The sequence below is a fragment of the Leptidea sinapis genome, chromosome 18 (assembly GCF_905404315.1).
Source record: "Leptidea sinapis chromosome 18, ilLepSina1.1, whole genome shotgun sequence".
Lineage (NCBI taxonomy): Eukaryota > Metazoa > Arthropoda > Insecta > Lepidoptera > Pieridae > Leptidea > Leptidea sinapis.
Window position 1 is genome coordinate 12,079,713 of NC_066282.1, and position 12,104 is coordinate 12,091,816.

General features: G+C 38.2%; 1 protein-coding gene across 3 annotated transcripts in view; it reads right to left on the minus strand.

Annotated features, from left to right (window-relative positions):
* The window catches only part of LOC126969530 (arfGAP with SH3 domain, ANK repeat and PH domain-containing protein), a 79,379-nt gene that overhangs the window by 60,624 nt on the left and 6,651 nt on the right, over positions 1-12,104 (minus strand). For all 3 annotated transcript variants that reach the window (XM_050815007.1, XM_050815006.1, XM_050815008.1), the window contains exon 3: positions 2,410-2,558. In XM_050815007.1, coding sequence (XP_050670964.1) covers positions 2,410-2,558 — 149 coding nt within the window. The remainder of the gene's footprint in view (positions 1-2,409; positions 2,559-12,104) is intronic.

Here is a 12,104-nt window from a genome sequence, read left to right on the forward strand (position 1 = left end):
CTTTTACTAAGACTACGCAGATCAGTCCAACTGAATGTCAAATCACATCAAATCAAAATCACTTTATTCATGTTGGTCACGGAAAGGACACTTATGAATGACAAAAAAAAATTTTTTTCGTTATAAATCTACCGCTACTTCGTAAAGGGTTGAGTCAATGTGAAGAAGTAGCAAAAAACCCATTGCCACTCCTTCAAATCAAGATTTACACTTTCATCGTTTTACAAATCATTACAATTACAATATAATATGTAAAGTGATGCACCAAACATACTCAAACGTCAAATAACATGCATGCTGTATCTCGTAAACCGCAATAGAATAGAATATTGATAAGTTAACATTAGTGTTGCAGCTATAAGAGCTAACAAGATGACGAATTCCAAATGTATCCGAAATATAAAAGTATTTAAATCTCGTACGATTGTACGGAACCTTCCATATACGAGACCGACACACATTTGGTTGATTTATCAACGAACACAGCAAATTATATGGACTTTAATAACATTGTTTCAAAATTTTATTCTATGTGAACGCTACATTATCCAGACTTTTGATACCAGAAGTTTACGAAACTTCAAAAAATTCTCACCAGATCACTAAAGTCATTTAGGGCAATGGATTTAATCAAACTTTAATATTTATCGCCTAGCAGATGACATAATGAAAGGCAGAAGACACTGCAAAGGGGAGCATCAGGTCCCTCACCCAAGATATGGGCTAGCTATTTATGGTACACAGGGGCCAATAATCCCTGAAAACCATTCTATTATCCCCAAGAGCTGCATAAGTCATCACTAAAATACGTAATCTTTAAAAAACCACTTTTATACAAATGATTTAAGTTTTCTTTAGTGTTAATTCTGCCAATATTTGTTTTTAAAACAGAGTCTCGTGCCAGATTTTGGCGAGACAACACGTCCTGAGGATGCCTCGTGTAGAGGCGAAACACGTGTCGAATTGTTTTAAAAACAAATATTGGCGGAAATACCACTAAAGAAAACTTAAATCATTTGTATAATTATGGATTTCCGCAAAGTAACGCCTAATTCAATAAATTTTCTTAAAACACTTTTAATTAAATATTTAGTTACAGTATTGCCACACGAATTACAAAAAAGTAGGCCTAGAGAACAATTTCGAGTATTTACAAGAGTGCTAGTCTCTAGAGAGTTGTTGTGGGTCACACTGAGGTCAAGCTTGTGCTACATCCCGTCATATACATATTTGTATTATATTATATCTTTAAACGAGCAATTCTTGTACCTATATATGTCTCGTCTCCAACGATTTTAATGAAATTTAGTATACAGGTAGTTTCAGCGGCGAGAAATCGATCTAGCTAGGTTTCAATTTTAAAATGTGTAGTTCTATTCGTGTTTTAATGAAAAAACACCTACATTAACATTAGAATACAAAGGTAAATTAATTTATATTAATTTTTAATTACATTAGTAATTATTAACTTAATTATAATTTGTGGGCACTCAAGGTCCTATCTATTAAGAATTAGAATAAGATTTTTTTTGTACATGACTGTTTGCTGCCATAATAAAATAAAGTAAATTGCGCCACTATTTACAAGACTATAATAGCTCAGATGGGACATTGGGTGATCCGGAAAGCAGAAGACCCCGGTTCGAATCCAGATGTCCTATTAGTTTTTTTTTTGGTCAAGTTTTGTACATTCTTCAAAATCTGAGCAAGGCTCGGTCGTTCAGATGTTAAATGTTTAAACACATTAATATTTACTATCAAAAGCGCTTAACAATGACCAACGTATGACTCAATTTATTATGGATAGAGTTTTTAAGCCGTATCTGAATGGAATGAAGTAATTAATCTAAGGACCTTCAAAAGAACGCTTTTAATTTTTCCTTTATTTCTCAGCATGTTTATAGGTATTTAAAAAAAGCCGAAACAATGACATGAATTGGATTTACCAAATGTTCTCCTTGTAAAGTACTGATTATGATTCATCTACACCTGTTTTATGACTGGAAAGGCGAGGTGGTTCCTAGTTTTGATTCAGGAGAGTTACTCAGCTGCCGACCGGAGTCTTAAGTGAAGCTAGCTACATCTGAAAGCTAACCGTGTGGTGCGCTAATTTATACTCCCATTCTCCCATCCCAAAAATTCATTTATTACATTCTCGCCTGATCGTATTTCGGTTAATATTCAAACATCTATCCAATAAGATTTCCTAGAGTACATATTCGCAATGCAATGGCCAGAAATTACCGAATATCAAATCTATTCTTAGATTTAAATAACTTTCTCAATAAGACATATTGTCACTGAGAAATTAACATTTTAACAATTAAAGTAGGTACTTACCAACAATGGTTCGTTTCTTATTATTATAATATGATTATCAATAAAAATATAGCTCAAATGATGGCTCACCAATGTCTTCATAAGGGCAGATAATTCTTTGGTGACGACTGCGAATTTAAAGAAGGCCGCTCCAATATCCGGCTCCGAGTCCTTGCTGAGGGCGTTTCCGCCGAGCCTCTCCAACGCGCGTGATAAGTACATCTCATTGTCGACGTGAGCTATGGAACATATGAGTTCATTAATTATTTTTAATAATAGTAAAGAACATAATATTATTGATCTTAATGTTAAAATGGAAGTCACTGATTAATAATTTAATATAACAAGCATAGTTGTTGTAAAACCAGACCAGAAAAATATAAACAGTAACAGGGCGCGTCACTAATCTCAGATAATGCGACTAGTGTGAACGAGCGCGCAACATCGCAATACCAATCTGACATTCTACCATTCAATGTTTAAGCAGGCGTTTCATAAGCTTTGTCGGTAAATACATAAAAGGCGTATCGAGTTTTTTTTTTATAAAATATAAACAAACTAGCAAACAAATTAGTCAGTCGATACTCATATTTATTATTCCAATTTACCCAACCGAAACCGAAGCTACAAAAAACCGATCGCAAGAGTAACTAAAATATTAGGAATCTATCAATTAAAGGCCTCAAAATTCAACTAGTGCAGGATCTGATGCCGTTGAAACAGTTTTGGCATGTTGTCGCAGTTTAAGGAATATTCTGTTTTCCTACGAAGTCCGGCTTGATGTATTTATTGTATGTACATAATATGAAGCCTACAATCATGCGACATGGTTTGAACAAGTTCATCTAGTGACTCATTAGCAGCCGTTAATGAGATGTTTGCAGGGAAACTTATATCGCGTCGAGGTGATATCCATGGCCGCCCCCAAGTCCAGATAAAAGACCACCAAACTTTTTTCCGTGGGAAACATGAAGAGTCGAATTTACAGTAATAATCCAACCATATTTGCCCAGTTGAAAATCAATATCAGTGAAGATATGGCTATTCCACGCGCAATATGCCAGCCAGTGTTTAGCAATTGGAGGTCCATATTTGCAGCGCAAAGGTGTACATGTGGTACGTGTTATTTTTATATTATGAATTTCCCAAATGTTCACTTATAATTAAATTTTAAATTTTTATGTGTACCACTTTTCAAATCCACCCATTCCGACCCACCCTGTAATTACACAGTCTCATCAGTTAATCCACAACCAAATGTGGCTTTCGCCATGGTCTGTTGCTACACCTAACACGTAGGTGGCTATTAAAAACAAGCTAGACTTAGCAGTTAGTATGGATATTGCTAAGGCTTTTCCATGAGTTGTTAGTGGATCACCAGCCTCCACGCTGTACGCAGCATTCCGATCGTTGTCAGCAATTGTTGTTTAGCCCTTAAGCCCGACAATGAACGCTGGTGTTCCTATTTGTACTGGAGATGACGTATCGGCGGCGCCGATCACTTCGTCAGCGTCACATGATCAAGAGACCAGTCTGTTAGCTATTTGACCCGCGCCTTCCACAAAAAATAGGAGCAATTATGTGCACTTTGATAGCGATCGGATCAACACAAATTATTGGTTTTTGGGCGAAATCACTCCACGGCGACTCAGAATTCCGCGGCGCCATAAAATGTCACATCACAGTAATTTCGTAACATTAACGCCCTTTTAAAAGTTCAGAAAAACAGTTCAGAGTCAAGTTAATAATTAAAATTTTAAATACACAATAGTTTAACAGGAAATGATAATTGCATAATGAGGTTATAAAGTTACGCCCCTTTTAACGTGATTTTATTGTACCCTTACACTCTTACCTTGTAACGGTTGATTCCGCTAGTATCCGGCCGGACGTAATTTAGTTTTGGTGGTTAAGCCAGAATTACACTCTCAATTTATCAATTATTGGTTGTATGATAGCTTTATTCATTCCAAAAAAAGTTGAAGATTACAAGTGCGTGTTAGTATCAATAAGGCTTTGTACTTGCCAGACCTGAAAAGAACGACCGCTAGAAATTTAGCGGACCTATTTTAAAGATCTCGGGAAATCGTCGACCAGTGGCGGGAGAAACTTGTGTCTCCTATCGAGTCCTCTCCTGAGAAGGTCGCGGAATGGGGTAAATTGAACCTTGTCCAATTTAACCCCCAGAAGAGTTTGCCCGTTTACCACTAAAAAAACCCCATTTGTCGTATCACCGCTCTTCAACAACACTTCCCTTAAAGCCTCGCCTAGTATCGGAATAATGGGTCTCGAAATCTCAAGCGATTTCCAATTTCGTGGGCATCTGGAGGGCAAAGCCAAATTGGCTTCAAAGAAACTGGGCGTCATTAATAGAGCACGGCAATACTTCAAGCCGGCCCACATTCTAGCGCTGTACAAAGCGCAGGTCCGGCCACCCCAGTATCAGCTTGATCTATTTGACCGCGTGCAACGCAGAGCAGCTCGAAATGTCCGGGACCCAGTGCTCGGTGAACGGCTGAATCACTTGGCGTTGCGTAGAGACGTCGCTTCATTGTGTGTCTTCTACCGCATTTATCACGAGGAGTGTTCCGAAGAGCTGTTTAACCTGATTCTTGCCGCCGAATTCCACCTTCGCACGACACGCCACAAGTTATAATAGGATATCATCCCCACCAGCTGGATGTGTGGCGGTCCTCCACATTGCGGTTTTCAAGGAGCTTTCTTCCACGTACTACAAAGCTGTGGAATGAACTTCCTTGTGCGGTGTTTCCGGGACGATACGACATTCACACCTTCAAAAAAAGGGCGGCGGTGATCACTTAAGAACAGGTGACCCGTACGCTCGTTTGTCCTCCTATTCCATAAAAAAAAGAAAAAAATATATATAATTTCATAGCATAACATATTCTCTTTATGAAACAGATATAAATGTGTTACCTATACCTTACTCTATGCTTCCCTCACAAATCGATAGACAGAAATCGAGCAGTTATCAATATACCTATAGCAGTATATTATTATCCGTATGCCTGAAATTGGACTCGGAACTATAGATTGCCATTAATAGAAATTTCGCTACGCCGAATGGCACTACAACTGAGCTCGACACCTTGAGACATAAGATGTTAAGTCTCATTTGCCCAGTAATTTCACCAGCTACGGCGCCCTTCAGACCGAAACACAGTATTGCTTACACATTACTGCTTCACGGCAGAAATAAGCGCCGCTGTGGTACCCATAATCTAGCCGGCATCCTGTGCAAAGGAACCTCCCAGAAATATGATACATCCAATAACAATATTACTGCTCGCAGAACAGAACATGATAATAATAATATAAACAATAATTATTAAAGATTAGTACTAGGGCTCTAGTTCAATCAAAGAGCCTTCTCAATTCCGTTGGTTTCCGTTTCGAATTAAACTTAGTTGAAGTTCCGTGTCACAATTTAACATTAACCTAAACCAATCAAACACACACAGAATACCAAGCGAAACATGTGCTAGCCTTTCATTTTCTCCGCTCTCCATAAACTTGTTTATCGTCACTTTGTATGGAACATGGGCACTCGTAAAGCTTTTCATCAACACGCCACGACCGCGGCGCAACGAATAAACTTCATAGAAAATATACTATGTTGGCGAAAATCTCTAATTGAATGACGTTACCAGTACAATTATAGGGGGTGCCGCTCACAATTTGGGACTTCAAGAATGGATCATTTTCTATCAAGAATAACTTTTTATATAGATTGTAATCTTTCATCTAAATTGTAAAACGAGGGGCTGCTGAAAACCAGTGCTGTGTTGATGTCTGCTGCAGTAAGCCGGGGACTATTTTGGACGGACACGCAATCAAAAAGCCTAATTTTATGTCCGGCTCTATCCGGACACTTGGCAGCGCTAATTCCATAAAAATCATTTCTAGGTATGCGCAACAAAACTTGGTTTATTACATTGTGTTCTATAAACAATTAATTGTGTTCTATAAACAATTAAATGAGGAGATCCGTAGGAGAACCAAAGTCACCGAGATAGCCCAAATAATTGCGAAACTGAAGTGGCAGTGGGTAGGGCACATAATTTGACAGATAGATAGCCCGTGGCGCAGAAAAGTCCTCGATTGGCGACCACGTACCGGAAGACGCAGTGTTGGTACGCCTCCCACAAGATGGACCGACGATCTGGTCAAAATTGCCGGAATACGTTGCATGAGGACAGCGCAGGATCGATTGTCGCGGAGATCTTTGGGGGAGGCCTTTGTCCAGCAGTGGACGTCTTCCGGCTGATGACGAAACAATTAACTACATCTTGTGAGAACAATAGGAATATTCAATTGTACATAGTAGTATGTAATATTGAGTATCGATGCTGAACTAAGATACTGAAGTAGATAGTACCGATTATATGAAGCGACTCAGACTCTTGGCATACTGCCAACGATGGTATGTAATCTAGTTTATAAAGGTATACCACTGTTGAAGACGACAATCAAAATCAATAATATGACCCGATAGGCGCTGCTCTGTCAATAGGAAAACAAAAAAATTGTGTAAGTATTCCGTAATAATGTAGTCTTAAGCCATCGGAAATGTTTAATCAAAGTTAATAAGTTTAAAATTGAAACAAAAGCGTATTTCTGAATGATTGAATAACATTATGAAGTAATAAAATGATAAGAATTAATATTGTGTTGTGTACTGGACGGTCGTTCAATCGAAGGTTCAGCAGGGAGCAAGTCTTCGTTGGAGTGCGCAAATCCAGGACGTACTTTGCAATCTGCATGTAGCTAACAAAGCTTAGCAGAATTAACACTCATAATATTTACTTACATAATACTATAACGAATAGTTAAACATAATCTAAATCAATTCCGTAGCCAGGGTAAATGTATACACTTCTATAATAAAGTCCCAGCCACTGTTCAGGCATTATCTATAAATAAATTTAAATGTATTATCAAAAAATGGCTCTGTCGTAAATCCTATTACTCCACTGCTGAATATCTAAATGATCGGACAGCCTGGGACTAGATTGTGATTATTTTATAGCAATATAAATGACTGTACAATATTGTATATTTTTATTGAAAAGAGCGCAAAAAAAGAATGCTGGGAGAGTTTCTTGCGCCGCTACTTCTCTCTCAGAGCGCCATTTGTTTCATGAGAAATGGCATCAAAAAGAATTCTAATCAATTTTGAGAAAATAAATGCCTTTTACCTATTTATATGTGTAGATAAATAAACAATGTAAAACCTATAACTATTTGATCCGAACTTTGATACAAAACACTCAGGCCGCTTCCTAAGACACCTACTTACTACACTAATAAATATCTACGTATGTCTTCAAGAATTGTTCATTAATACACCCAGAAAAATAACCAGTCATCACCACCTATACAACTGATTTGAGTTTGATTTGAATTGTTAAAAGACAAATATTGGCGGAATTAACACTAAAGAAAACTCAAATCATTTGTATAATTATGGATTTTCGCAAAGTAACGCCTACTTCAATAAAAATCACCACCTAGTCATAAAACCAGTGCCTTTTATTGTTTCATGTCAACATATATTATGTTACACACGAAATGCCTTTCAAATCCGGCTCAAATAAAATAAAATTCTAATAATAATTCGGCACGGCATCGTTTGCTTTTTGCATAGCGCTCGCGACCTTGCCCAGCGAGCCCGCGCGCTGCACGCCGTTCAATCACAACCCGCAGAACCAGTTCCACGCCGAACGCGAGTCCTCCACTACCTACCGCACCAATAGCGCGCCCGCAGTAAACAAACCCCAGCACGCGATCGAGTCAATAAACTCCTTTCATGGTGCGCTTAATTATTGCCGCCGGTCAGCAAAAGCGAAAGTTGATTGAAAAGATTGTTATGGTTTTTTGTTTAAAACATACAGACAGGCCTCATTCGTCGGGATCTCCATTTGCCACATATTTTCTAGTGTCTTCTAAACCTTTAATGCAAATTCATTTATTTTTAATACTCGTACCGCTGATTTTTATGTTCTATCGTAATCCGAGGACGGTGATACGGTTTTCCGATGGCAGCCGCGTAGGCAACTCGACCAATTAGGACAGACCAATACACAGATGCCACAAGTCTGACGTGCGCGACCCTAGTCATTCGGCATCATCCCCGTTGTAGTAACCGAAGACTACGACTGCAGCGGAGGGGAAACTGCAAGCTCGTCATCGACTGCCGTTTGGAGGCAGCACATGAGACGATTCGTTTCTACCTTACCACTATGTGAAGAAGAAACGTAGCGTAGAAGAAGCGTAGATACGGTTACTGGTTCTCAAGACTACCCTATGTGAAACATAAGGGCCCTAGGCCACTACTTCACACCAGTTGTCTATGGAAGTGTGGTACTAATCCGATCGAAACCGACACTTTCGTGCTGTAGTACACCAGCGATCTTCTCCCACATATAAAGACCCCTTAGTCGTCCGGTAGTTGCATGGACCATTACAGCGCCGCATTTCTGGTCTATTTTAACTTCAAGCAATAGATAGATACACATGTCAATAATTTACGGTATTTGTCGACAGTGTAACCAAACCCTAATTATTTTTGGACTCTTTAAAACGTTAACCCGCTTTCTAAACAACCTACTTCCTGTTATTGACACTTCCGGCGGCCAAAGTGTAATTTAAACGTCTAGAACACTGGGCTAGAAATGACCTTATGTGGCCAGCCATAGAGTAAAAGCGAAACCAGAATATGTCGACACACTTTCATCAAACGCGTGAAGGGAAATTATAGCTTGGACCTTAGAAAGGTTCGAGAATATTCGATTATAAATGCCGTTATGACACCAAATTAATTAACAATTTAGAGAAAAGAATTCAACAGCAGACAGACAGACTTGTCAATATTTCCAACATTACTTCACGTTGAGTAACAAATGTCTGAGTTTTCTTTAAATTTTAAATGTTTATTTTTACATAATATTCTGACTGATAATGCATCTGGCTAACATCCAAGTGCACATATTGACCGATAGAAGGTGACAAAAGATTAGAGCTTGGATGCTGCCAAAACGTAACAGGTAGGCAATCCTACTTAATATTACAAATGCGAAAGTTTTTTTTTTATGGAATAGGAGGACAAACGAGCGTACGGGTCACCTGTTGTTAAGTGATCACCGCCGCCCACAATCTGTTGCAACACCGGAGGAATCACAGGAGCGTTGCCGGCCTTTAAGGAAGGTGTACGCGCTTTTTTTGAAGGTACCCATGTCGTATCGTCCCTGAAACACCGCACAAGGAAGCTCATTCCACAGCTTTGTAGTACGTGGAAGAAAGCGAAAGTTTGTGAGTATGTCTGTATTTTTGTTACTTTTTCGCGCAAAAAGTACTCAATGGATTTTAATGAAACTTTACCATAATATAGCTTACACATCAGAATAACACATAGGCAATAATTTATAAGGATATAGTGTGAATTATCGATATATGCACGTAAGTAAGTAGAAAAAAAGATCTGCATTCTGCGAGCTAGTTATGCGTGCGCCGCAAAAAACTGAAGGAGTTACAAATGTGAGAGTTTGTAAGAATGTATGGGTATCTCTTTGATACTCTTTCTCGCAAAAACTACTCAATGGATTTTGATGAAACTTTACAATAATATACCGTACACATCAGAATAACAAACAGGCCTAATTTATAAAGATAAGTAAACAGACAGATGTCTGCATCTACATGGGTATGAAATAAGAGATGAAAGTTCGCAGGGAAGTCTGAACAAATCTGTATATGGTTTTGAAGTTATACTTCTTTAGGCGCGTTATGAAAAAATTTTAGTGAAATTTTAAGATGCGCGCGCATCACTGTAACACAAAAGTAACAGATTGAAGTTGGTTGCTAAAATTTTCTGACATTTTCGTCATTTGTTATATTTTTTTGGCTTCTTCGTCCATTATTAGGAAAGGCAAAGGGTTCAAGCCCATACAGCCGTATTTATTATTTAATAATAAATTGTCAAAGCCTTCTTTGCAGGATTTTTACAAAATTGTTCTTTCTAAAAACGTAGAATAGCACGAGGCATAAATCACTCTATTGATTTTTGTATTCGTTAGGCTAAAGTAGCATAAATTTGACTACGCAACGGAATTTCTATCAATACAGCAACCCTAAGATATTTAAAGCTTACACTTCCGAAGCTATTATCGGCACCGTACCATCCATGGAACTCTACTTAAGACGCTCCATTTAGAAAGCTGTTTGTGTTCTAAAGGAATTCTTTAGAACACGTTCTTTCAGTTATAAATACCTTCGGGTAGTATGTTTAACTTACAAATAATTATTACCAGTTGTCCCCAAAATCGCCGATTTCCGAAAGCAATTAACAGAACATTCTTTGAAGATATATTTTTACTTGCAGCGTGCTTGTTGTTGGGGCAATTTCCATTTCGAGCAACGGAACATCTTTTTTTTTATATTACAGGGGGCAAACGGTCAAGTAGCTGAAGTGAGGGAAAGAGAAAACTCTCCGACCATAAACAACCGCAATACCAGAGGCTAAGAGATGATTGCGGGCCTTTGAAGGGGGTTTTGCTCTAAGCAGGATAAAGATCGCTGCTTGGTTCGATTGGCCTTTTCATTGAATAGGACGCCAAACAATTTAAGGTCATATGTCGATCACCGCTGCCCATAATATCTTGTAACACCAGAGGAATTACATGAACGTTGCTGGTTTTTACTAATTCTAGTAGGCTTCATAAGATACATAATAGCTTTAAGGGTAAACGTATACACTTATATAATAAAGTCCCAGCCACTGTTCAGGCATTATCTATAAATAAATTTAAATGTTTTATCAAAAAATGGCTCTTTCGTAACAATGCAGTAGAAGTATCTCTACGGCTGAGATGATGATGAGAGAGAGAGAGAGAGAGAGCGCACTATGATTTTACTCAGACTTTACCCACGTAAAACTTAGCTGAGTTTAAGCTTAGCATAATTTTTAATTACGTTTTATAGTCAATTGACATCTGTAACTAAGCTGAGCTTAAGGCGACACTTAATGCCAGCGACCTTCAGCGATATGAGTTCACGGCTGCCGGCCCGCCATCTATGTAACAAGGCCAATATCTTCAAAATTCTTGGGTGGAAAACAGTTTATATGCTTACAATCCTCGTTATTCACTACTAATCTGAATAAATGAACCTACACAAAAAAGTACAAGCTATAAGAATAACTTTTCTGAGAGAAGTACCAAAAAAATGCGTCACGCCATGCCAAAAAACTTGTTTAACTTCAAAGAAAAGTGGTAGTTCAAAAAGGCTCGGCAGTGTTAACTATAACCTACAGCAAGCATTAGCAACCTACAAATAAGACTTAAGGATATGTGTAACAGGATTAAGTAGTGTTCATAGCTCGAAATGGTATACTTTCACCACAAAACTTGTCTAAAAACACCATGTTTGCGTGTTTTCTGCTTACTCTTCGCCTTAAACTAAGACAGCCCAATACAAAAGTCAAGTTCGCGTTTTATCACACCCAGCTAAATCTTACGTGTGAGTAAAGTCTATGTTCGCTCTATAAATCTTAGCCTAAGTCAGGAACATGGCACATAATCTGCAGATCTATAGAAGGGCTGCAACAAACTCTGACGCGGTAAACTATCACGAACAGAACCACAAAAGCTCTGATTGGTATTATTTTTACACGCTGTATACTAGCTTGATAACTGTCTATCTTTGATATGTGCACTAATGGCCGTTTTCAATTACCTATCTATCCTTACTTTAACTTACTAGAGGTA